Consider the following 23,716-nt stretch of genomic DNA (forward strand, 5'->3'; position numbering starts at 1 on the left):
CATATAACAACTGAATTTTCTTTTATGTGCATCTAGGAAAGTCTAAGAAAGGGGAAATCACTCTAACATCAACTGTCATAATGCATTTCTAATTATAAGTAAAATCAATTTAGCTTAGCTTGATTTGTCATATACCTTTTGATTTACTCAAAGTCCCTGCATATATCCAAACATATACACCTATACTCTAACAAATTAAAATCCTTAAGAACAATATCAATTTCTGTGATGTTTAACACCTACAAATCTTTTTTCAAAAGTATACTCCCATGTGATTCATGTGGTATTATTAAATAATTGAAGATAAAGGTAGACCATCATTTTCAAATGATTAAAGAAATACAAATTAAATAAACAATTTGAGAACTTTTATGTTAGTATATGGAGAAGGCAATGGCAACCCACTCCAGCACTCTTGCCTGGAAAACCCCAGGGATGGCAGAGCCTGGTAGGCTGCCGTCTATGGGGTCGCACAGAGTTGGACATGACTGAAGAGACATAGCAGCAGCAGCAGCATGTTGCTATATTTAGTTCAAAGTTAAGTCAACAACAGTCTTCAGGAGACCATCAACAATGATGTGTGCGTGCATGCTCAGTCACTTCAGTTATGTCCTATTCACAGCCCGCCAGGCTCCTCTGTCCACGGGATTTTCTGGCAGGAATACTGGAGTGGGTCGCCATGCCCTCCTCAAGGGCATCTTCCCCACCCAGGGATCAAACCCGTGCCTCCTGCGTCTCCTGCATTGCAGGCAGATTCTTTACCACTGAGTCACCAGGGAAGCCTAAGCCCCCAAATCATGAAATACATAGAATGTGTCTCATCTATTTAAATGATAAGTAGTTGCTATAATCTGGGACTATTAATTTAATAACATACTGCTTACTCAAAGTGACAAGTCTTTCCCCAAGGTTTATTTGTATAATCATTTGACGTTCAAATATGTCTGAAGGACATAATTAACAAATCATGAACAAAAATAACAAAAACAGAAAGCCTAAAATAAAGTCAAATGTGTATATTTAATATATAGCAAGGGATAATGGTCAGATAAATGTTTAAGAGGCAAGATTCTTTTGCTTCAGGTTTATTTTGCTGTCTTTTCTAAATATTGGTCATAAAACTCCACAGTGCCAGCTATTAGAAACCATACTTGGACTACAAAGATATAGGAGCAGTCAGTAAATATCACCTGGTGATTTTCTCATGAATCAGACTGGTATGCTACCCTATAAACAACTCCTAACTATTATGACAATTTATTCACCTTCACTATTTATCATAAGACAGGTTTATATCATAATATAAAAATTTTAGTCTGCCATTGCTATATGTGCGTGCTTAGTTCTGTCTGACTCTTTGCTACCCCATGGACTGTAGCCCACTAGGCTCCTCTCTTCATGAAATTTTCCAGGCAAGAATACTAGAGTGGGTTGCCATTTCCTGCTCCAGGGGATCTTCCCAACCCAGGGATCAAACCTGTGTCTCCTGCATTGGCAGGCAGATTCTTTTACCACTGTACCACCAGGGAAGTCCAAATTTTAGTCTAAAAATTAGCTATTGCAAATTTGCTATTGTTACTTTATGGCATAAATTTTAATATTGGTCTATGAATCCGTGAGGGGAAGGCAATGGCATCCCACTCTAGTACTCTTGCCTGGGAAATCCCATGGACAGAGGGGCCTGGTAGGCTGCAGTCCATGGGGTCGCTAAGAGTCGAACACAACTAAGCGACTTCACTTACACTTTTCACTTTCATGCATTGGAGAAGGAAATGGCAACCCACTCCAGTGTTCTTGCCTGGAGAATCCCAGGGACAGACGAGCCTGGTGGGCTTCCGTCTATGGGGTCGCACAGAGTCGGACACGACTGAAGCGACTTAGCAGCAGCAGCAGCATGAATCAGTGAAACAACTTTCTTCTCTATCAAATAATTTTTATCCACCCAAAAACCTGAACGCAAAATGAGTGTTCTTTAAGAAGTTCCATCTTTTAAATGGACACTTGATATGTAGGAACAAAAAATATGAATTCAGAATATCATTAATATTTATTGAAATACATAGAAGAAAAAAAGTTACAGTTTAGTCAAGTATTACTAAAAAGAAAGAAGAAATTTTTCTACAAGTAAGGTCCAAACTACAATGGTAAAATCTTATTAAAAGCTTTAATTTAGTATGCAAATTTCTACCTCACCAAAAAATTCAAATGCTTTATTGGGAGATCGGATGAATTTTGAAACTACTTTCAACCTTCTGTCTCTAGGCTTCAACCAACTATCCCTAACCTTCAAGAAGATAAAAATTAAAAATTGAAAGAAGGTTGTATAATAAAGTTTGCAAATATTTCTGGGGTGACAAAATGACTAGTAAAAATTATCTTAAAATTTGCTTTAATGGCTCCTTTCTAAAATATATGAATGTTAATTGTATCTATCATGTGTAATAAAAACATATCATAGCCATATATTTTTCTCCCTTCCTTATTATCACCATTCTAGAACATAATGTATTTTATTACCTCTGAATGCTTTATCATTTTAAATAATCTCAAGCTATTGGTCTACTTTCCAGATTACCATGAGGATATTTACTTAAAATTTATTATTTTCTACTCTTATAAATTCAAGTTAACAGAAGGTGGTACTTGGAGATTAAGATTTTTTTTTTTCTGAGAAAATTTCACAAGCTATTGGTTGCATTTGTGTTACCAACAATTAATATTGAAAACATTAGCCTTCTCATTCTTTAAAAGAATGATTATTCATTTATGTAAATTGGTTTCTCCTTGTTTGTGCCTATTGATGATTTTAAACTGGGTCTTAAGAGATGGATTTCTTGGAAACTTAGACTTTTGGAACTGGAATGGACATTAGAGATCGTCTGCTCCAATCCCTTCATTTTATGGTTGGGGACACTGAGCCCAGAAAAGATAGCTGAGTGACTTTGGGCAAGTTTCCTACCCAGTGCCAGAGCCAGAACCAGAAGCCAGGTCTCCTGACTCCCAGTCAGAAGCCAGGTCTCCTGACTTTTAGTCCAAGGATATTTCCATTACACATACACTGACTCTCTATTCTTCGAGGCTGTCTTGGGCTGCTCACACTGATCAAGCTACTTTGTAAACGATCACATTCACCAAATAAAATGCTTCTGATGAAAAATCATGGGACTTTGAAACATACCCGTGTAATCAGGCTATACTCTAATTAATCATGATTTCTCCCTGCCTAGAACATTTCAGGGACTCCTCATAGATCGTGCAATAAATTATAAGCTCCTCAACCTGGTCTTCAAAGCAGCACATGCTCTAGGTCCAACAAATCTCATATATCTCCCTGCCCCTCTCCTTTAATCTATGCTGTTGACACAAGCTTTCATTCTGTTCTTACAACACACCAAACTCCTTCCTATCCAACACATACCTTTCTCTCTATCCAGGCTCTTTCCCATGATTTGTCTGCTTAGCTATTAATTAGTCTTTAGATCTCAGTTTCCAATATGTGAAGCAAAAGTCACTCAGTCATGTCTGACTCTTTGCAACTCCCTGGACTGTAGCCTGCCAGGCTCCCCTGTCCATGGGGATTCTCCAGGCAAGAACACTGGAGTGGGTAGCCATTCCCTTCTCCAGGGGATCTTCCCAACCCAGGGACTGAACTCAGGTCTCTGGCATTGCAGGCAGATTCTTTACTGTCTGAGCCAACAGGGAAGGCCCTTAAAAAGGATTTCCCCCAAGCCCTTGTTTATTTGCCTCACTCCCACCTCCTTGTTTTTACATTCTTATTACAATCTATATCTTATACAGTTTATAGCAAATCCAATTAATTATTCATTGTCACTTATTTAATATTAATTTCATATTCAATCTACTCCAAGCTCTATAAGAACAGAGAATCTGCCTATTCCTAATCACCACTCCACACTCTAGTACTCAGAAGACTGTGCTGCAATACAATAAACACAAAAGCTAGTATTCACCATAGTTAGCTGGTTACTATATGTCAGACCTTGTTCTAAAATGGATGATCTCAGTTGACTCTACAACAATCCTCCTGAGGTTGGTACTAGTTCAGTTCAGTTCAGTCGCTCAGTTGTGTCCAACTCTTTGCGACCCCATGAATCGCAGCATGCCAGGCCTCCCTGTCCATCACCAACTCCCAAAGTTCACTCAGACTCACGTCCATCAAGTCAGTGATGCCATTCAGCCATCTCATCCTCTGTCACCCCCTTCTCCTCCTGCCCCCAATCCTTCCCAGCATCAGAGTCTTTTCCGATACTAGTATTACACTTATTTAACAGATGACAAAACCCAAGCACATTCAGATACTTACTTGATATCACAAATCTAGCAAGTGATGGAAATGAGATTTGAATTCAAGCATTCTGATTCCAGAGTCCATTTTATTCAAATAATACATTATGCTGCTGCATACTCAAATATTTGTTGAATAAATGAATAAACTTACTCACCAAATCAAATTAATTGTATCACTAGACTGAATAAATGGAATAACACCACCACACATAGAGTTTATGTCAGGCGCTATTCTAAGCAGTGTACATATTTTAATTATTTAATCTCACTGCAACCCTACTCTCATTACCACTTCATAAATGAGGAAACTGAAGCACAGAGATTAAATAACTTGCCCAAGATTGTAATGTTAGTAATTGGCAGATCTGGGGTTCAAACACATGCAGTTTATGCCAAGTCTGTGCCTTACTGTATACACTGCCATGCTTGTGAGAGCCCATATCTGAAAACAGCTTGAAGTCAATAAAATGCTAATAAAACAATAATCAGTGAACACACAAAAGAGGGAGGAAACCCATCTGTTTAAGTTAAACTGAGTTCCTCTGTATAATGGAGATAAATGCTTTTCCCTTGAATAAATGAAAGATGGCCCTTCCTTCTGGTGGATACAGTTCCATAGCACAGTGAAGGTTATTTCTGGGGCGTGATGGACGTTAAGGATGCCTTCTACATTTCTCCTCTCACCCCTTAATTAGGCTTCCTCACAAAAGATACCACCTGCATTTATATATGTGGTAGCTCTGGTTAGATGACATAAAACTGTTGAAAACGTGAAGAAAAAGGAAACTCTAGGATAAAGGCTTAAAAAGTGAAAAGCAACATAAAAATCCAGGGCCATGGTGAGCAAAAACAAAAATCTTGCTAAAGTGTGCTCAAACCTCACAAAACCTTGTTAAATTTCAGATCCGCAGGGCGCTCTTCTCTTCAACTCTTTCATTTCAGTGGCTAAAAAGTGAGAACAACATTTACCTTGAAGGAATCCTTTCAATAATAAGATCATGTTGGTGAAATCTTTTCTGTGAATGATAAAGCACCATGCAAATCCTATGTATATTCAATATTCAAATCTTATATTTTATGAACTCTATAAGGACCTTTTTTCAGGGCTTAAATCAATTTTGGCCTCTGCGAAAAATTACTAGTGAAATAGTATTGTTTTATATGATGATCCTTTAACTGTATGATTCTACTTTGCACATGGTTGAAATTATATTCTATGACTATGCCAGCACAGTAGAAACAAAACAAACAAAAAAAAAGAGGCAGCCTTAGCAGGAAGCAATATTTTTCTCAAAGACAGTCCTTTTGGAAAAGTATTTAAAAATAAAAGTGCAATGAAAAGAAAAATTTTAGGTCAAGGTTGGATGACTCCAGTCAGCTCATTTGGACAAAGGAGAGGAGTCATTGTTCCAGAGTCTGGGTTTTCAGCAGTTTTAGAGAGTTGGACATGACTTAGCGACTAAACAACAGAAGATGTATTATAAAATGAGAGCAAAGAAACCAAGTTTTAGAAGCCAGATTTCACAGACTGTGGCTCTTGTGCAGTGTCGAAAGAATAGGCCAAACTGGCCAGTTGCATGAAAGAAAAGTAAAAATAAATCAGATCAGCAAGCGTGTAGGTAAAATAAGCAATTTGACCACATAGTTCCACAATCCAATACATTATATTGGAATAACTAAGCACAGTTAATGTAAGAGACATTGGGAAATTCATTTAAATTTTCCACATGCTTCAGGTATCCCAGATGCGAAATGAAACTGATGAAAGTTTTTCTTTCTAAGGTGCTGTCACATGCTTAGGAGAAGGATATTACAGGAGCAGGGGGAATAAACTTGTTATCTTTGCTGACAAAACGAGGTCTTATAACCTTACCTAACAGATTGGTTAACCACAAGGCCAGATCTTCTTTCATCGGCAGCAAATTAGCTTCATGTCTGCTGGCCAGCCACTGGCTATACTGATGCATATCAGAAAGGCCAGGTCCACTGCGTACCTTTGGGCTCAGAGCAGTGCACATTATTTATCCACTTGTAATACCTGTTTTGGAAACAAAAGAGCAATTGCTTTTTATACAGACTTCTCTTGTTAAAACCTTGCTAAAAATGGCACAGTAAGGAACAGGATCTGCAGACTTTTGGATGACAAGTCAGGTTATTAATTATTAACCCCCAGGAAACAACCGTTTGCTCTATCAGTACTGGCCCTTGTCAGTTTTGACCAACTATTTGGTCAGAAACAGCAGCAATCAAAGGTCAAATAGAAAAATCAAACAGTAAGCTCTATGCTTGTAGAAAACATCACATCTGGAAAAAAGTCAGTTTTGAAAGCAAGAAATTCCATTAAAATTTTGGTATCCAAATTGTAAACCTCCATTGTTTGGGTTAATTTTTGAAGCCATAAATTTCCACAGAATTTTAGGACTGAATACTAGCAATGACAGTATTTAGAAAATTTCTTATCGACATATGATCACTACTCTTCAAACTATTACCTATGAGATTAAGCATAGCACTTGGTTCTTTACAGATGGCCAAGTGATCATGTACTTACACTTTAAAAGAGTTGGGTGGGACACAGGAGAGCTTGCACTTTTTAAAAATTTTTTAATTGAAAAATAATTGCTTTACAGTGCTGTGTTAATTTCTGCGGCAAAAACAACATGAATCTGCTATAAGTATGCATATATAGTTAATGGAAACAAAACCCAAAGAGGAATGGTGACTCAACCGAAATCATAGGGTTAGATCATGGCAGAGTCAGCTTTGAACTTGGGTCTTCATACTGTAAGACCATTACTGTTTTCAGAATGACACATTTTATAATAGTGTCATCAAGTACCCATATTATAATTCAGGAATTACACCTTAATTCTAATAACTATCATCACAGGTTTTCTTTTGTCTTACTTTGTACCTTCCCACTTCGTAAGTTTTGCATACCAGGGTTTATTTGTAATCATCTTTAGCATAAAAGTAATTACATATATCTACACAACAAGAAATAAATTCACTCACCTATGAGTAACACAGTCCTCAAAGTGGGTTGCAAGGGGGAAAAATGTATGAATATATAGTTGGCCTCGAATGTAACACTACATTCATTTTTTGCGTTATTTATAGGACCTAAGACTGTAGATATAATAATGGGGCAGTAAAGTAATAAACTCATAAGTTTAACTATGTGTTTAACTCCATTCTATATGCAAATAGTGCCTATAAAATAACAAAATGTATTATGACTGAATAAAAGGAAAATGTTTGCAACTGGCAAAAAGTAAGATTTATATGCTATAATAGGGTTTTCAGCTATATTTATTACTAATGGTACTTTAAGTTTACTGGTATAAGTTGTTTATAGCCTTGTTGGTTTTAAAATTTGAAACCTTACATAGCATTCTTTTCCAATTAATCTCAAACGCTTCTCAGCCTAGGTTAATTTTTGTCTTTTAAAGACAGCTTTAAAAAAAAATTAGACATTGGTATTCACAAAAATGTAAAATGTGATGGTCTTCCAAACATTTTGCTGCAAATACCTAAAAAGTGCCATCAGTATATAATTTAAAAGCACAATTTCATTTCCAAACAAATTATGCTTTGATTTCTTTTTTTGTACAAAAAGAATTACTATAAATTTTCTTTGAAAATATCTTCTGTAAATCTCTAAAGTGGTAACTAGTGAAAATGTGCAATATTTTATCACCCCTTGCCCTATTCTATTAAATTGTCATTACAGGTGCCAGGATATTGCAATTGTCTATTTTCTTTTGCAATTTATCATGAGATTATTCATATAAAGTCCTAAAAGTTTTCTCCAAAACCTGTGACTAAACCAGAAGCCTAAAATATTTTTGCCCTGGTTCTTTAAAAAATAGGTCCAAGACCAGTAAAACAAAACACCTCCCAGTAGGTGTGTAGGATCCCTACAAGCTAAGCTAGCCTCAGAAACAAGCATTTTAATAACACATTTAAGCCCATGATTCATACATTTAAATAACTAATTGAAATCTTAAAAGGGTTACCTCTAAAATGCCTTTCTTCTCAAGACACAATCTCTCCCACTACTCTCCTGAAAGTGAGAAGTGGGAGTTCAGTAACTTTACCTACATGCTATTATGGGCTCTGCAACTTCCATTGAAGCATCAGAGTCCTATTCTGCTTTGTAAAAGCAAGAAGACACCTCAAATTCTTAAGCTCATTGTCCAGCAGAGAATTCATCAAGGGATAGTTTACAGTAAGCCTAATGGCATGTAACAGCTTCAATGAGCCAGAGGGACACAATCTGTCCCCTCAATACTTCTAAACAGTGAAGGTTTATTTTCCTTGACAGTGGCACATTTATTTCTCATGCAGTCTGTCCCATATTTTGCCAGAAATGTAATTCAAACTATCTTTTAATATTTACAGGTGATTATTAAGTCAAAACAATAATTCAGCAATGCTTGTTATACTGCTTTGTGTATAATCAAAATTATATTTAAAAAACGAAAAAAAAAAAAAAAACAGAATCATATTTTCCCAGGTGACAAAGGTGGAGAAAAGTTTAGTGGGCAATTGGCATATGATAGAAGTTAAACGATTAAACATATGCCAAATATGTAGAAATCTAAAGTCACTCATATATAGGGACTCTTGTTTAAGGAACTCTTCTTGTTTAAGTCCCTTTTGAAAAAAACTTAGGATTTTCATCCAAATTCTTCTGATCCTTTTTTCACATTTTAAAACACCGTCAAACTTGGCTTGACTCTACGGTTTAGCTGTGAGTCACTACTTGGTGGTCTTGGATTTAAATGAGGCTGAGATATGAACAGGAAAGATGGGCATGGGCCCAACTAGCAGGACCAAAATTTGGACTGTGAAAGAATTACCCATGGTGAAGCAGTTTCCAAATGAAAGGATTAAATTGGGGTGAGCAAAGGTCAAATAAATTTAAATTATCCAGATAAAAAGATCACTACAGGATTATAAATGTTTTATAATTTTCAACAAATGTTTAATCCATCTGAATGAGTTGAATTAGCTCACAAAGAACAGATTACAAGGGAAATGTCACTTCTGATCTTTTGAATATATTCAAAAGTATGTGAAAACCACTAGAGATGCCAAGGGGTAGCTTTTAAAGATAGGAAATGAAATGATGAACAATACACTGACTTGAAAAAAAAAAAAAGGTTTTGAAGAAAGAAAACACTTTCTTCTAGAACATATCTAAATACTGGAAGATGTTACTGTTAAAATTTCTATAATCTAAATATTTTAAAACTTGATAAGTAACTTTGGTAATACAAAGCAAAATCTATGCTTTGAAAAAAAGGAGTAAGGATTCAAAAGCTTCTTCTATGGCTTCTCCAAACTTTATGGGTCTATCGAAAAATGGATAAATCAACCCTCAGGATTCGGAATTCAGAAAAATAAAGGGAAAAACATGCAGAAATTTAATACAAAATTCTTCAAAGAATGTGTGTGTGTGTATTTTTTTTCTTTCTTTCCATAGACGTGATTCTGGAATAATCATTATGAATATGATGAGACTTGAACTAGCCCAGGGGGAAGAAGAAAAAATTAATGACTCCGTAAGTAAAATATCACATGTTTGAAGACTTGGTTTAGTCTGTTGTTTCAGAATCCCAGCTGAAGACATCAGTTTTGACTCTGAAGAAAAGTTACCTAGACTTTTTTGCCACCTAGAGCTGTTCTTTGATTATAATCAAAATGGTTTCTGATCTATCTCTAGTCTTTGTTGATGTTATTTTAAAAAATCACATTATTGCATGGAAAATAAATTGGAAAGAAAGAAAAATAAGAACAAAGTGAAACACATACCCCTACTGTCTGATATTTAATTCTGTTAAGAAGCCTTATTAACAGAATATTAGAGCTGGAATCAGAAGTTGTGAAGTCAAATACTAGCTGTACCACCTTGCTATTTAGTAGTTGTTCTATTCTAGCCCTGTGACTTTGTCTCTTTGTACTTGAGTTCTCCAGTATGTACATTGGAGGCTAACACCTCACATACACTTGTGAAAATGAAATATTTGTGTCAGTATTTGGCATATATTTTATATTCAACAAATACTTGCTAAATTGAAATCATCACCATAGGAAAGACGCCAAAATAAAGCTTCCATTGACTTATTTTTGAAAGAAAAGAAATTTTGTAACAAAATAGGGATACTTTGTAGAACTCTAAATCACTAAGAAAAGACAAAGGATAAGGGGGAGAAATGAAAACTGATAAAAGTATTGATGAAGAATTCCTGGCAGTCCCAGTGGTTAGCACTCTGCACTTTCACTACTGAGGGGCGGATTCAATCCCTGGTCAGGGAACTAAGATTTTGGAAAAGGAATGGTATAGCCAAAAAAAAAAGATAAAGTATTGGTGAAATAAAACCATAAATAATTGAAAATCCCAACTTTTCTTCATATTGAGAGGTATGAAGACCCCAAGATGATGAATGAAATGTTGAGCTCCAAGATGGGTAATTTACATGTGTTTTTGACAGCAAATTTTGGTAACATATTACACTTCACTTTAGCAGCAAAGACTTATAAGCCATTAAGATCGAGGAATGCCGTATCTTTTAAATTAAATGTGACAGATGTCACCCCCGCCAACACACACACACACACAGATGCCTCACTGTGGCCATTTAAAACAGAGTGCTAATGAACCCACAGTCAAGGGTCCTATCACTACAGGCCACCTTTGTTCTCATTTAGAGCATTGACCTCACTTTTATCTAGTCAGTTTTGTGTGCTATAGGAGTAAAGCATGAAGAAAACAAATTTAATAGGCCAATTTCTTTTAAAATGAAAATTAAATAAATAAAAACACCTTAAGTCAAACACCCTTCAAAATTCCCAACGTAGAAAATGCTCTCTTTCAAGTTAGACTCAAAAAATTAACAACCAAGGATGGCTCTAGATGGCTCTTTCATCATTCTGAGTTCTTTACATCTATGGGATTCATTTTGGCTGACCAATAATAGCTCTACAAAGCTATATATTCTCAACCAATGTCAGGAATGCAAAATTTTACAGAGAATAAAAGTCCAAAATTTAACCAGGAAGGTAATTTTAGATCTTGTAAATGGACCTTTGCTTCTGGCTAAGGGGAGTGAGCAACTTGTCTGAAATTGAAAAGTGCCAAGCATAAAGGCAAAATGATACTAGTTACTACTTTTCCTAATTACGTAATGAAATCTTTAAACTCAAATGGGTCTTAGACTTACCAGCCAAATTCATGGTAATTAAAAGGGACTGTAGGCTTAAGATGTTTTGGCCGAAGTAACAAGTCTATTTAGTCACAGTCATTAAAGGTATCCTATCCAAGCCCTCCTGCTAGGATATGCTAACACTCAAAGAATGCTAACTCTCTTTCAGGAGTCTCTTTCTTACCGTTCAGCCCCATGATGATTTGCCTTTAACCAAATGATGGTACACCTGCAATAATAATTCCTTCTCAAATCATAACCAAAAAATTAAGACTGAGTGGGAATTAATTTCTTGTATTTTCTTGGCATAAAAGATATTTAAAGCTTTGCTGTTTTTTTAAATTCTACTAAACCATTCTTTCAAACAATTTAGCTCGTTCTTGGACTCCTACCAGATAAATTTCAGACTTTATTTGAATAGAAAGCCATCTGAAAGTCATTAATCAATTAGGATATTTAAGGACTTACATCCAAATTCATCTAAGTTGAACTTTAATTCATAAAAAGATGTTGTATGTGTACGTATGTGTGTGTGTGCACTGTTTGCAATAAAAAAAGATTTCTGTTTTCCATAACTATAATGTAGTTGAGAGTTAGCAGAGTTCTACATTCTGTTGAATATATATGTACTCTCATGTAAGGGGAGAGCGTACGTAAAAACTCAACTGACTTGACTCTGAAAAGATTTAGGACAGAAACATTACACAAGCATCTTACTCTTTTTGCCAAGAGATATTTTCTACCTTTCTCCAGTTCTTTTCTCTAGTCAGAAAACACTGAGTGGAAAATCTTGATAGCTGTCTAGCAGAAATTAAAGGAAACAGCAGGATCTCTGTACCACCATATCAAAACCACAAAGATACCAAAATAACCTTACCATAGGCTCCAGTTTTAACTCCCCCTGCAAACAAATTTGTTAGAATCTCATTGTTTGACTTCAACCAAGGTAACTTTGGCCTTCCTAAAATTATGCATAACATACTTAAATAGAAGAGCTGACATTGTGCCATAACTGCAAGTTTAACTAAGATTTCCTACCAACATACTAGGAAACTCAGTGGCAATCACATAACTTTTTGTACCAGATTAAAGTGTGTCTTGTAAATTTATTTCCCAGCAAAGTACAGCCCACATCACAAAGTATGGTGGTTAGGGCTAAAATGAAGAACTAAACCCCAAGTTTAGCAGCACACAAGCTGAAATGCAAGCTTTCAGAGCCCACTCAGGGAGCTTATGCAAAGCCTGCAGTGTGCATTGCAAAGGCTGCCTGTCCCATGCCTCAGATGTCTGTCCCTTACCTTGTCTTAGGCACTGAGAACCAGGATGCCCATGTTGGAGAGGACCACCACAGTCACCACCTCCTCCTCCTCCACAGTTAGGGGGGAGCATTCCTTGAGAAGGAACTCATTGATCAATTTCAAAGACAGGCTGGGCAAACCAGATTCCAGCTGGAGTTAATCAGTGTCCACACTGCTAAGAGGCTGGGAGAGAAAGGCAGTGAGCAGGTGGGATGGTTCTCAGCCTGGCCTCTGTGAATCTCAGGGGATAGGTGGGGAGGGAAGGTGGACTTCCTCTGCCTGGCTGGCACCTCCGACCTGTCTGAGCCTTTATTTAACACTAGGCAGCCTAATGGGTGTTCCTGTACACATGCAGATCTTATTTCCTGGGCAAAGATCTCCCAGAGTTGATCTGGCTTTGCTGAAGAGGGATCTTGGGGAGAGGAAGGAGATGACAAGAGAGATAGTAAAGTTTTGCAAACACTTGACTGTAAGAGGATGAAGATGCAGGGGCTGAGAGGATGAAGATGAAAAGGGTGGTAGGGAGGAAAAGCTTTGATTTCCAAAGAGTTTAATGGACAACCACTCCTCTTCCCTAACCCTATTATACCATAAGGTAGAAAACAGAATCTGTTAACCTCTGCTTTTGTTTCCTCTATAAGACAGTAGAAATGTCTGGGCTAGGCTGTGTGTGTGTGTGTGTGTGTGTAGTCGCTCAGTCGCGACCGACTCTTGGCGACCCCATGGACTGTAGCCCTCCAGGCTCCTCTGTCTATGAGGATTCTCCAGTCAATACTGGAGTGGGTTGCCCTGCCCTCCTGCAAGGGATCTTCCCAACCCAGGGATCGAACCCAGGTCTCCCGCATTGCAGGCCGATGCCTTGCCATCTGATCCCCCAGGGAAGTCCCTGGGCTACGCTAATGGCAGTTTATTCGGCGTATAGAATTTAATCTTGCCAGGATAGTTAATGCTTCCAAAGCCAAGCTGGCTCTTCGGCTCCCCGAACAATTCCAGATTCCAAAACCTTGCTCTTTGGATCCAAAAATCTCCCCAAAGGAGGTTGATTCATAGGCTAACCTAGCGTTTGTTTATCCATGTAATAAAAGCTCAACTCTGTCAAATTCATCAATGGGACACAGCATCACCCCAAATCACGCGTGTCTCATTGTTTCCTCCCAACCCGTCCTCCCTCCCGGACTCAAGTAAAACACTCAGGATCAATCCACTAAGACCATCCCCCCTCCGCCCTCCTCTCCTCCATGAGAGACAACGCTGAGCAAGCAGACAAGGACCCTTCTGCAAGACTGCATAAGTGTGCATTTACGATCGTGCTAATTAGAAGTCCCTACTTCGGTAGCTGGTTGGCTGAGCCGCCCCCAGCGGGGGCTTCTCTAGGCGGCGGTCGCTGGGACTCCTCCACAATAGGGATGAGGAACACATGGTTGCTTCCGGGGAGTCAGAGGGTCCCCCGCTGTAGTGATCACCCACCCAGAGCCAGAGCCCGTCCCGCAGTCCGCAGCACGCCACCCTTCCCACCCGCGTCCCCGAGGTTATTTGCCAGGACGCCCCCACCACCCCCGCCGTCCCCCGGGCTGGGATGCAGAGTGCGCACACCGCGGCGGCAAGAGGGTGGCGGCGGCGGCGTCTGCGAGCGGGGCCCGCCCGCCTGCTCACCCCACGTCCGGAGCTGGGCTGCTGGCGGCGCTCAGCGGCGCCGGGGCTGCGGGCTGGGCTCGCGCGGCGTCTCGGGGCCGGCCCCCTCCCTGCGCGCGTGCTGCTGCAGCAGCTCTCCGCACCCAAGCAGCCCGGCGGCGGCGGCGGCGGCAGCTCCAGCCGCACGGCCCCTCTTCATACTTCTCTGATGGCTCCTCTCGGTGCTGTTTGGGAAAACGATTTTTACCCCCGCCCCGCTGCCAGAAACAGATTTCCTACATTTCATCAGTCCACGCAGACCGAGCGGAAGTCAAATGCTTACTTTTTCTGGTGGACAGCAAACGCAGTTGACACTGATTTACCCTTCAAACGGGGAGAGATTGTATTACAAGCCCTTGGCAGCAATTCCGAGGTTGGGGCCAAGCTCCAGCCCCCTCCAGGTCCCCCAAACACTAACCTAAGAGAGAAGGGGGCGGGAGAGGCGGGGGTGTGGGGGGGGGCGGGTGGAGATCATATTTAACTCAGGGTTTTTCACAGAGTCAATGGCTTTAGCACAATATTAAAATTGGGTGTTGGAAAAGTTTTGCTTTCCTGGCCAGTGATTTTTGCAGACTCGGAGACATGAGCTTTCCAGTAACTTCGGCCACTCTTCGTTCCAAATTGAACAGTTTGATTTCTTACAATTCCCTTTAAATATCAGATTGTATAAGAGGCTGTTATTCATGGCCGCTGTTTTCGCTTTACACAAGGAAATACAATTCCACCTTTCCTTCTCTCAGTCTGGGCTCAGCATTACGTTGAATGTCACAGACAATTTTCTCCAACTGTTGTTTATTAGGGCACTATTCTGAGATGAAAAGTCTTCCTGTGAAGCAGACAGACAGACGTGCAACTGTCTGTCTCCTTCACCTCTAGTAGGCATGTGACCTCTTGAACTCAGGGTCCTAATTCCCTCCAGTTAGTTACTCCTTTCCATGGAATGTTGTTGAAAAGGATCACTTTTTGTTGTTGTTATTGTTCATCTGTTCATCAGTTTCACAAGCATCTCCATCCAAGGATGGTATGGCACAGGTATTCTAAACTTGTCTTGGATACCATGTTTAAAACGGTGAAGCTCAGCTGGTAAGGGATGTGCCTACAAATGCAGGAGACTCCTGTTTGATTGCTGGGTAGAGAAGATCTCCTGGAGAAGGGATAGGTTATCCACTCCAGTGTTCTTGGGCTTCCCTGGTGGCTCAGACAGTAAAGAATCTGCCTGCAATGCGGGAAACCTGGGTTCCATGCCTGGATTGGGAAGATCTCCCGGAGGAGGGCATGGCAACCCACTCCAGTATTCTTGCCTGGAGAACCCCCATGAATTCTACAGTCCATGGCTTCATAAAGAGTCTGACACAACTGAGCGACCAAGCACAATATACCACCACCCCACCCCAACCTCCCCAACACCTCACACACACAAAAGAAACTACCCGTGCGTAGACAACAGCCAAGTGATGTGGATAATTTTAAATATAATTGGAAAAATTCATTTTGCACTTATTGTTGCTTTCATCTGGAAATGGTTATTTGCTCTAAAACATCTAGAAACTTAATCAGTTCTTTGGTTGTAGTAGCAGGGCAAATCATGAAGGGGAGAAAACAGATGGAAAAGTTTGGTGAAACTGAACTCTAAGCTTTTTATTTTAGTTCAATTGGGTATTGCAGTTAGCTCCGTATTTCTCCTTGGGCTTCCCCATAAAAGCGGGGGGGGGGAGCCATTCCTCATTTTAAGGAGAAACGGCATCATAAAAAGGCCTACCTTACTGCTTACATATGCCTCAATAACAACAAAACATACAGAATGGATTACTGATGAATTTGAGTAATCACTGTCAAAATAATATTTTTTTCAAAATTTAACCAGACAGATATGAGTGTTCCTAGAGCCCCAACAAAGAACTGTTAGTTTCTAAACCTACAAAATGGAAGTAAAATCAAACATCCTTGACAATTTTTCATGATCAAAATATCACCAGCCAATAAATTAAGTATATCCAAAGCATATAATAAAAGTTTAAAAAGTTTAACACCTAGATTTTCAAAAGCTCAGATTCTCTTCTACTATCTATATAAATTTTCTTGTCACATCATTCAACATTGATATTTTAAAAAGTGAAGTGCAAAGACAATAATTTTGTTGATTAAGGGAATTTGTTAAACCCAACTTGGGACAATCAGGAGTCTTCCAGAAGCACTGGGAGAGGATCATCATCCAAATTACTCCCTTTTATGCCTCTTTCTTCCAGGTATTTTACATTTTAAATTCTCCATTATATCAGACCCTCTGTCCTTTGAGCAAAAGCCAAAAGAAAAATACGAGGAGAAATATGTATTTTCTCTCTTAGTATCTAAGAGTTGATACTGAATACTGAATATTCTTCTGGTGACAAAAGAGAAGTAACACAAAAGATTTCTGAAGAGGCAGCAAAGTGGATTTTCATTTGATTTTTTCCACTTGATCTTTATTTTGTGTTTTTGAAAATCAAATTTCTACTTATGTATTCCAATCCGTCACTTATAAAAATCTGTCAGAAAACCTTTTTGCCCAGGAATTGTCTTGCCTTGTTCGCAACCTAAACACATTTGTGTTAGGAAATCCTAGTGACTCGATGATAACTTCCCTCATGTGAAGGTCAAGGAAGCTAATGTCTCACCTAATGGAGTGAAAAGTGTCTAAATACATTCTTGAAACATAATGGCATAAGTGGGGATGTAAACTGATGCAACCACTATGGAAAACAGTATGGCGTTTTCTTTAAAAAACTAGAAATACATCTACCATATGAGCCTGAAATCCCACTACTAGGCATACACACTGAGAAAACCGTAATTCTAAAAGACCCATGTGCCCCAATGTTCATCACAGCAATATTTATAATAGCTAGCACACGGAAGCATCCTAGATGTCCATAGACAGATGAACGGATAAAGAAGTCGTGGTACATTTATACAATGGAATATGACTCAGCCATAAAAAGGAACAAATCTGAGTCAATTGTAATGAAGGTGGATGAACCTAGAGCCTCTTATACAGAGTGAAGTAAGTCAGAAAAACAACTATCATATATTAACATCTATCTATGGAATCTAGAAAAATGTTACTGATGAACCTAGTAGAGAATGGACTTTGGACACAGTGCGGGAAGGGAAGGGTGGGATGAATAGAGAAAGTTGCATTGACATACATATATTATCATGTTTAAAACAGATTGTTAGTAGGAAGTTGCTAAATAACACTGGGAACACCTGGCACTCTGTGATGATCTAGAGAGATGGGATGAGGGGAGGGAAGGGAGGCTCAGGAGGGGATATATATATATATATGTAAACATCATATGTACATATAGCTATACTTATACATATCTATACACACAGACAGACACATATACCCACACACACATAATTACATATATATATATATATGTATAATTATGGCTGACTAGCACTGCTGTACAGCAGAAACCAACAAAAAAATTGTAAGGCAATTTTCTACAAATTAAAAAAAAAATGTTCAGTGAGTGTAAATTATTGTCTAGACAATAAAGACAATCTCAGTTCAGTTCACTTCAGTCACTCAGTTGTGTCTGACTCTTTGCGACCCCATGAATCACAGCACGCCAGGCCTCCCTGTCCATCACCAACTCCCGGAGTTCACTCAGACTCATGTCCATCAAGTCAGTGATGCCATCCAGCCATCTCATCCTCTGTCGTGCCCTTCTCCTCCTGCCCCCAATCCCTACCAGCATCAGAGTCTTTTCCAATGAGTCAACTCTTCGCCTAAGTACTGGAGTTTCAGCTTTAGCATCATTCCTTACAAAGAAATCCCAGGGCTGATCTCCTTTAGGATGGACTGGTTGGATCTCCTTGCAGTCCAAGGGACTCTAAAGAGTCTTCTCCAATACCACAGTTCAAAAGCATCAGTTCTTCAGTGTTCAGCTTTCTTCACAGTCCAACTCTCACATCCATACATGACCACAGGAAAAACCATAGCCTTGACTAGACGGACCTTTGTTGGAAAGTACTGTCTCTGCTTTTGAATATGCTATCTAGGTTGGTCATAACTTTTCTTCCAAGGAGTAAGCGTCTTTTAATTTCATGGCTGCAGTCACCATCTGCAGTGATTTTGGAGCCCCCAAAAATAAAGTGTTACACTGTTTCCACTGTTTCCCCATCTATTTCCCATGTAGTGATGGGACCAGATGCCATGATCTTCGTTTTCTGAATGTTGAGCTTTAAGCCAACTTTTTCACTCTCCTCTTTCACCTTCATCAAGAGGCTCTTTAGTTCCTCTTCACTTTCTGCCATAAGGGTGGTGTCATCTGCATATCTGAGGTTATTCATATTTCTCCTGGCAATCTTGATTCCAGCTTGTGCTTCTTCCAGCCCAGTGTTTCTCATGATGTACTCTGCATAGAAGTTAAATAAGCAGGGTGACAATATACAGCCTTGACGTACTCCTTTTCCTATTTGGAACCAGTCTGTTGTTCCATGTCCAGTTCTAACTTTTGCTTCCTAACCTGCATACAAATTTCTCAAGAGGCAGGTCAGGTGGTCTGGTATTCCCATCTCTTTCAGAATTTTCCAGTTTATTGTGATCCACATAGTCAAAGGCTTTGGCATAGTCAATAAAGCAGAAATAGATGTTTTTCTGGAACTCTCTTGCTTTTTCCATGATCCAGCGGATGTTGGCAATTTGATCTCTGGTTCCTCTGCCTTTTCTAAAACCAGCTTGAACATCTGGAAGTTCACGGTTCACGTATTGCTGAAGCCTGGCTTGGAGAATTTTGAGCATTACTTTACTAGCGTGTGAGATGAGTGCAATTGTCCGTAGTTTGAGCACTCTTTGGCATTGCCTAAAGACAATCTAGTTAATAAAACTAAAGACAATCTAGTTAATAAGAAAAACTAAAGACAATCTAGTTAATAATAAAAAAAAAGTCAAACCAAATTTAAAGAAAACAAACTTTTTTTTCCTCTTTAAGTTATCACAGTTTTGGAGACTCTAATATTGAGAATTCCTGGGTTACTGTGTGTTTCAGGTGTCTGAACTTTCAATGTTGTCTTGAACAGGAACCATGCCTTTTCTCTAAATGTAAGTATATATGCATATGAGTGTATATATACATATATGTTTAAAGTGATCAATACAATTATTTTTTTTTCCTTATTTATAGGCTAACTTCCCCTCACTCCTCAACCCCAACTCCCCACTCATGGAAATAATTACATTCACTTATTCTAAAAAGTGGGACAAACCTTCAATACATGATGGAGATTACCGAGAATTTTGAAATAAGTTAAATAATGTGGGAAGAGACACTGGATTAAAGTAAAATAAATTTCCAAAGGTGACCAAGACGTTCTCCCATCCATGAATAGCTTCAAAAGGGCACTTAAAGATGACAAGTGATAGCTTTAGATGTAAGAAAAATGATACAGAAAGCAGCATAAAGACATGCAATGGTGCTGAAGAAATGTAATAAGTGGATGATTCACTAACTTAAAGCAATGTAATAAGTGAAAACATTTATTTATGTTTTATTGAAATAATTTATTAGGGCTGCAAAATATATTTGCCTACCTAGCTAGTGTCTTGGCCTGTGATATAGGCCTTCAATTGCTTTACATTGAAATAAAATTTTTCAAATGTCAAAAGACAAACAAAGTGGATTTTATAAGTCCTACTATGAAAATTACAAATACTGTTAGGGATAAAAAGTCAATGCTATTACTTTTCATCACTGTTCATATATAAAGCTACAAAGGATAAATTAAATGGGAGAAATTTCTCAGGAAAAGTTTAAGATTTACTATCAGTTTGATATGCAACTTACTCTCAATGGAGAACTTTAAACTTTATAAGTATAACACAACAGTAGCACAGATATCCGTTCCCTACTGGGCAAAACCCATATTTTTGCAAAATGTGTGTTATATATGAGCATATGTCTTCTAATTTTTACACAGGGGATAGACTGAAATCATTTCATGAAATATATCATGTATCTTGTCTAGTTTAAAAATATCCTATGCAATATATACAGTTATGTGATTCTTCTTGTGTAGGTCAGAGTTGTGTTTTTTATTTTTCCAAATATTTGTGTGGTTTGTTTCTATTAAATCTTTTATTAAAATATCATGCTATCCTAATTGAAAGAAGTTTGAATTTAATGTCTAAATGAAATATTTTTATAACTTTGTTTTTTTTACACCGCTTTCATCTCCAGCATCTTAAATACCATTAAGCCTTAGAGTAAGCGCTCAATAAATAATTGCTGAATGGACAGATGACCATTATAGAAGAAGCCAATCTGTTAGGAGGCTTACTACTTAATTGGTTAGATTTTTATATATTGTTTTGAATTTAGTAGTTTGGAACTGGAATAGAAAAAACTAATGTTAAAATAACATTATAAATGATGGTTTCATTTCCAAGTTCGAATCATTTCACCTGGTTAAATGCAAGTAGATTTCAGTAAAACAGATGCATGCCTCTGTGCCAGGTTTATAAATGAGGTCAGTCTATGTCACCTGTCACTTCATTAAAAACCAAGGTTGACTTGGACTCAAGGTTTAATCATAACCAATACTATGAGTGAGTGAAAAGTAATAGAAAATATTACTACTTCAGGGGCTTTCAAAAAAAAATTTTTTTTTTTTAACCATGATCCACAATAAGAAATACATTATGGAACAGACATATGAAACCACACTCAGAACACAACCAAAACATGTTTCACAAAACAGTACTTACCTTCCCCAATTAATGCACTCTGATATTTTTCTGTTTGGTTTTAATCTTTTCTGTGCCATTCAGTTGAAAAGAAATGCTGCGTGGAGCTACTAAATTTATTTCACAACCCACAGTTTGAAAAAAAAATATCTGACTTAAAAACTAAGCTGAGGAGAAAATCAATCAAAATTGAGGTAGAACATCAATGAACAGATGGTTTCATTATAAAGAACAGAACAGATGTGCATACATATATTCTCAGCAGTAGACGACATGATGTAATATCCGTCACAATATCCCCAACACTGTACACCTCACACCTCCATGCCTTTGCTCATGCTGACTCAAATGATCTTTACCTTTTACTTTCTCCCTTTGAAGAAATCAGATTTCTTCTTCCATGAAGATCAGCTTAATCATCACCCTCTTTGTGGTTCTCTTGATTTCCCTGGCCGAATGTTGCTGTGCCTCTGGGTCCAGGGCTCTGGGATATTTTCTATTTCTTTTATACCTCATTGAGGATGTAGTATCGTGATTGTGTTCTTATGCACCTATCTCCTGTACTAAATTGTAAGTCCCTAGAGAGCAGGAACTCCCTAGGGTTGATGAGGTTCAAGCAGGTTGATGAGACAGAAGGGGGAACTGTGCCCATCAAAAGGGAACTAAATGGAAATCCCAATGTAAAGATGGCAACAGCTATTAATTTTGCATCATTGTGGATAGACACATTTACATTATAAATGAAATTTTCCTGTCACATTTCTTGGGACTCTACTGCAAGTAGACATTGGTACAGTTATCCATTTGTTTTTTAACCCTGATAATTATAAATTTAGGATGACAAGTTTTCCTCCCCTTATAATGGGGTTACTGTGTCATTTAAGCTGAAAATATTGTAAGTTACTTTAATATACCTAACCTACCAAATGTCATAGCTTAGCCTAACCTATGGGAGAAGGCAATGGCACCCCACTCCAGTACTGTTGCCCGGAAAATCCCATGGATGGAGGAGCCTGGTAGGCTGCAGTCCATGGGGTCGCTAAGAGTCAGACATTACTGAGCGACTTCACTTTCACTTTCCACTTTCATGCATTGGAGAAGGAAATGGCAACCCACTCCAGTGTTCTTGTCTGGAGAATCCCATGGACAGAGAAGCCTGGTAAGCTGCAGTCCATGGGGTCGCACAGAGTTGGACACGACTGAATTGACTTAGCAGCAGCAGCAGCCTAACCTATATTAAACACGCGCAGAACACTTACATTAGCTTATAGTTGGACAAAATCATCTAACACAAAGCCTATTTTATAATGCAGTATTGAAAATCTCATGAAATTTATCAACGACTGTGCTAAAAGTGAAAAACAGAATGGTTGCATGGGTACAGGATGGTTGTGATTGTATCAGTTGTTTACACGGAGGTCACATGACTGACGAGGAGCTGTGGCTGCCCCGCATCGTGAGAGAGTAACAGAATATCACCAGCCTGGGAAAATATAAAAATTCAACATTTGAAGCCTGCTTTCTACTGAATGCATTTTGCTTTGGCACCATCTTAAAATCAAAAAATCATAAGTTGAACCATCCTAAGCTGAGGACCATCTGTATTTTGTTGAAAGATGAGAAAACTTGCTGAAACTTCCATTACTGAGACTGTAACTTACACAAACATGGAATCTTTGCTACTGCTGATTTATATGAAACAGAGAAATGAGTCATAAACTTATCAAAGGACTTTCCTAGTACCAAAGAGTAGAGTGAGCAACAAGCCAAGAAAATAGTACATCTAAATCGAAGTGAATGAACTGTGCAGGAAAGGGTCAGGGTCACAGGGCTTCTCTTGGCATTAGGAACTGGTGCCCTCCTGCTGTTACCACCATAGCCACATGGACTCTCGAGCCATTTGCAAAGAGATTTCAGTGACCATTATTCCCACTGAAGCTGCCAAGGAACAGACATACGAATTGTGCTAATAATTGTCACTGCAGTTAAAATAATAACCAAGTCCAGATTTGGAGACAGACAGGTCAGGTTCTAACTTCTTCACTTGCTGAAAACCACAGCAAATTACTTAACCTTTCTATCGATTTCCACATCTGTGAAGTGGAGTTAACAAATAGCCCCTCTCATAGGCATTAGTTGAACATTATATCAGATCAGATCAGATCAGATCAGTCGCTCAGTCGTGTCCGACTCTTTGCGATCCCATGAATCGCAGCACGCCAGGCCTCCCTGTCCATCACCAACACCCGGAGTTCACTCAGACTCACGTCCATCGAGACAGTGATGCCATCCAGCTATCTCATCCTCTGTCGTCCCCTTCTCCTCTTGCCCCCAATCCCTCCCAGCATCAAAGTCTTTTCCAATGAGTCAACTCTTTGCATGAGTTGATCAAAGTACTAGAGTTTCAGCTTCAGCATCATTCCTTCCAAAGAAATCCTAGGGCTGATCTCCTTCAGAATGGACTGGATGGATCTCCTTGCAGTCCAAGGGACTCT

The 23,716-nt window shown here is 38.6% G+C and overlaps 1 protein-coding gene across 6 annotated transcripts in view; it reads right to left on the minus strand.

The window, feature by feature from the left end:
- The window catches only part of GAS2 (growth arrest specific 2), a 180,297-nt gene that overhangs the window by 133,091 nt on the left and 23,490 nt on the right, over nucleotides 1–23,716 (minus strand). For 2 of the 6 annotated variants that reach the window (XM_061406190.1, XM_061406195.1), the window contains exons 1-2: nucleotides 14,471–14,596; nucleotides 6,182–6,346 (exon numbers count right to left, since the gene is read on the minus strand). In XM_061406190.1, coding sequence (XP_061262174.1) covers nucleotides 6,182–6,326 — 145 coding nt within the window. In that variant the 5' untranslated portion in view covers nucleotides 6,327–6,346; nucleotides 14,471–14,596. Of the gene's footprint in view, nucleotides 1–6,181; nucleotides 6,846–7,323; nucleotides 7,789–12,817; nucleotides 14,004–14,470; nucleotides 14,597–23,716 lie in introns of those variants that run through there. The other 4 variants (XM_061406193.1, XM_061406194.1, XM_061406189.1 and 1 more) reach the window with 4 other exon arrangements.

The sequence above is a fragment of the Bos javanicus genome, chromosome 29 (genome assembly GCF_032452875.1).
Source record: "Bos javanicus breed banteng chromosome 29, ARS-OSU_banteng_1.0, whole genome shotgun sequence".
NCBI lineage: Eukaryota > Metazoa > Chordata > Mammalia > Artiodactyla > Bovidae > Bos > Bos javanicus.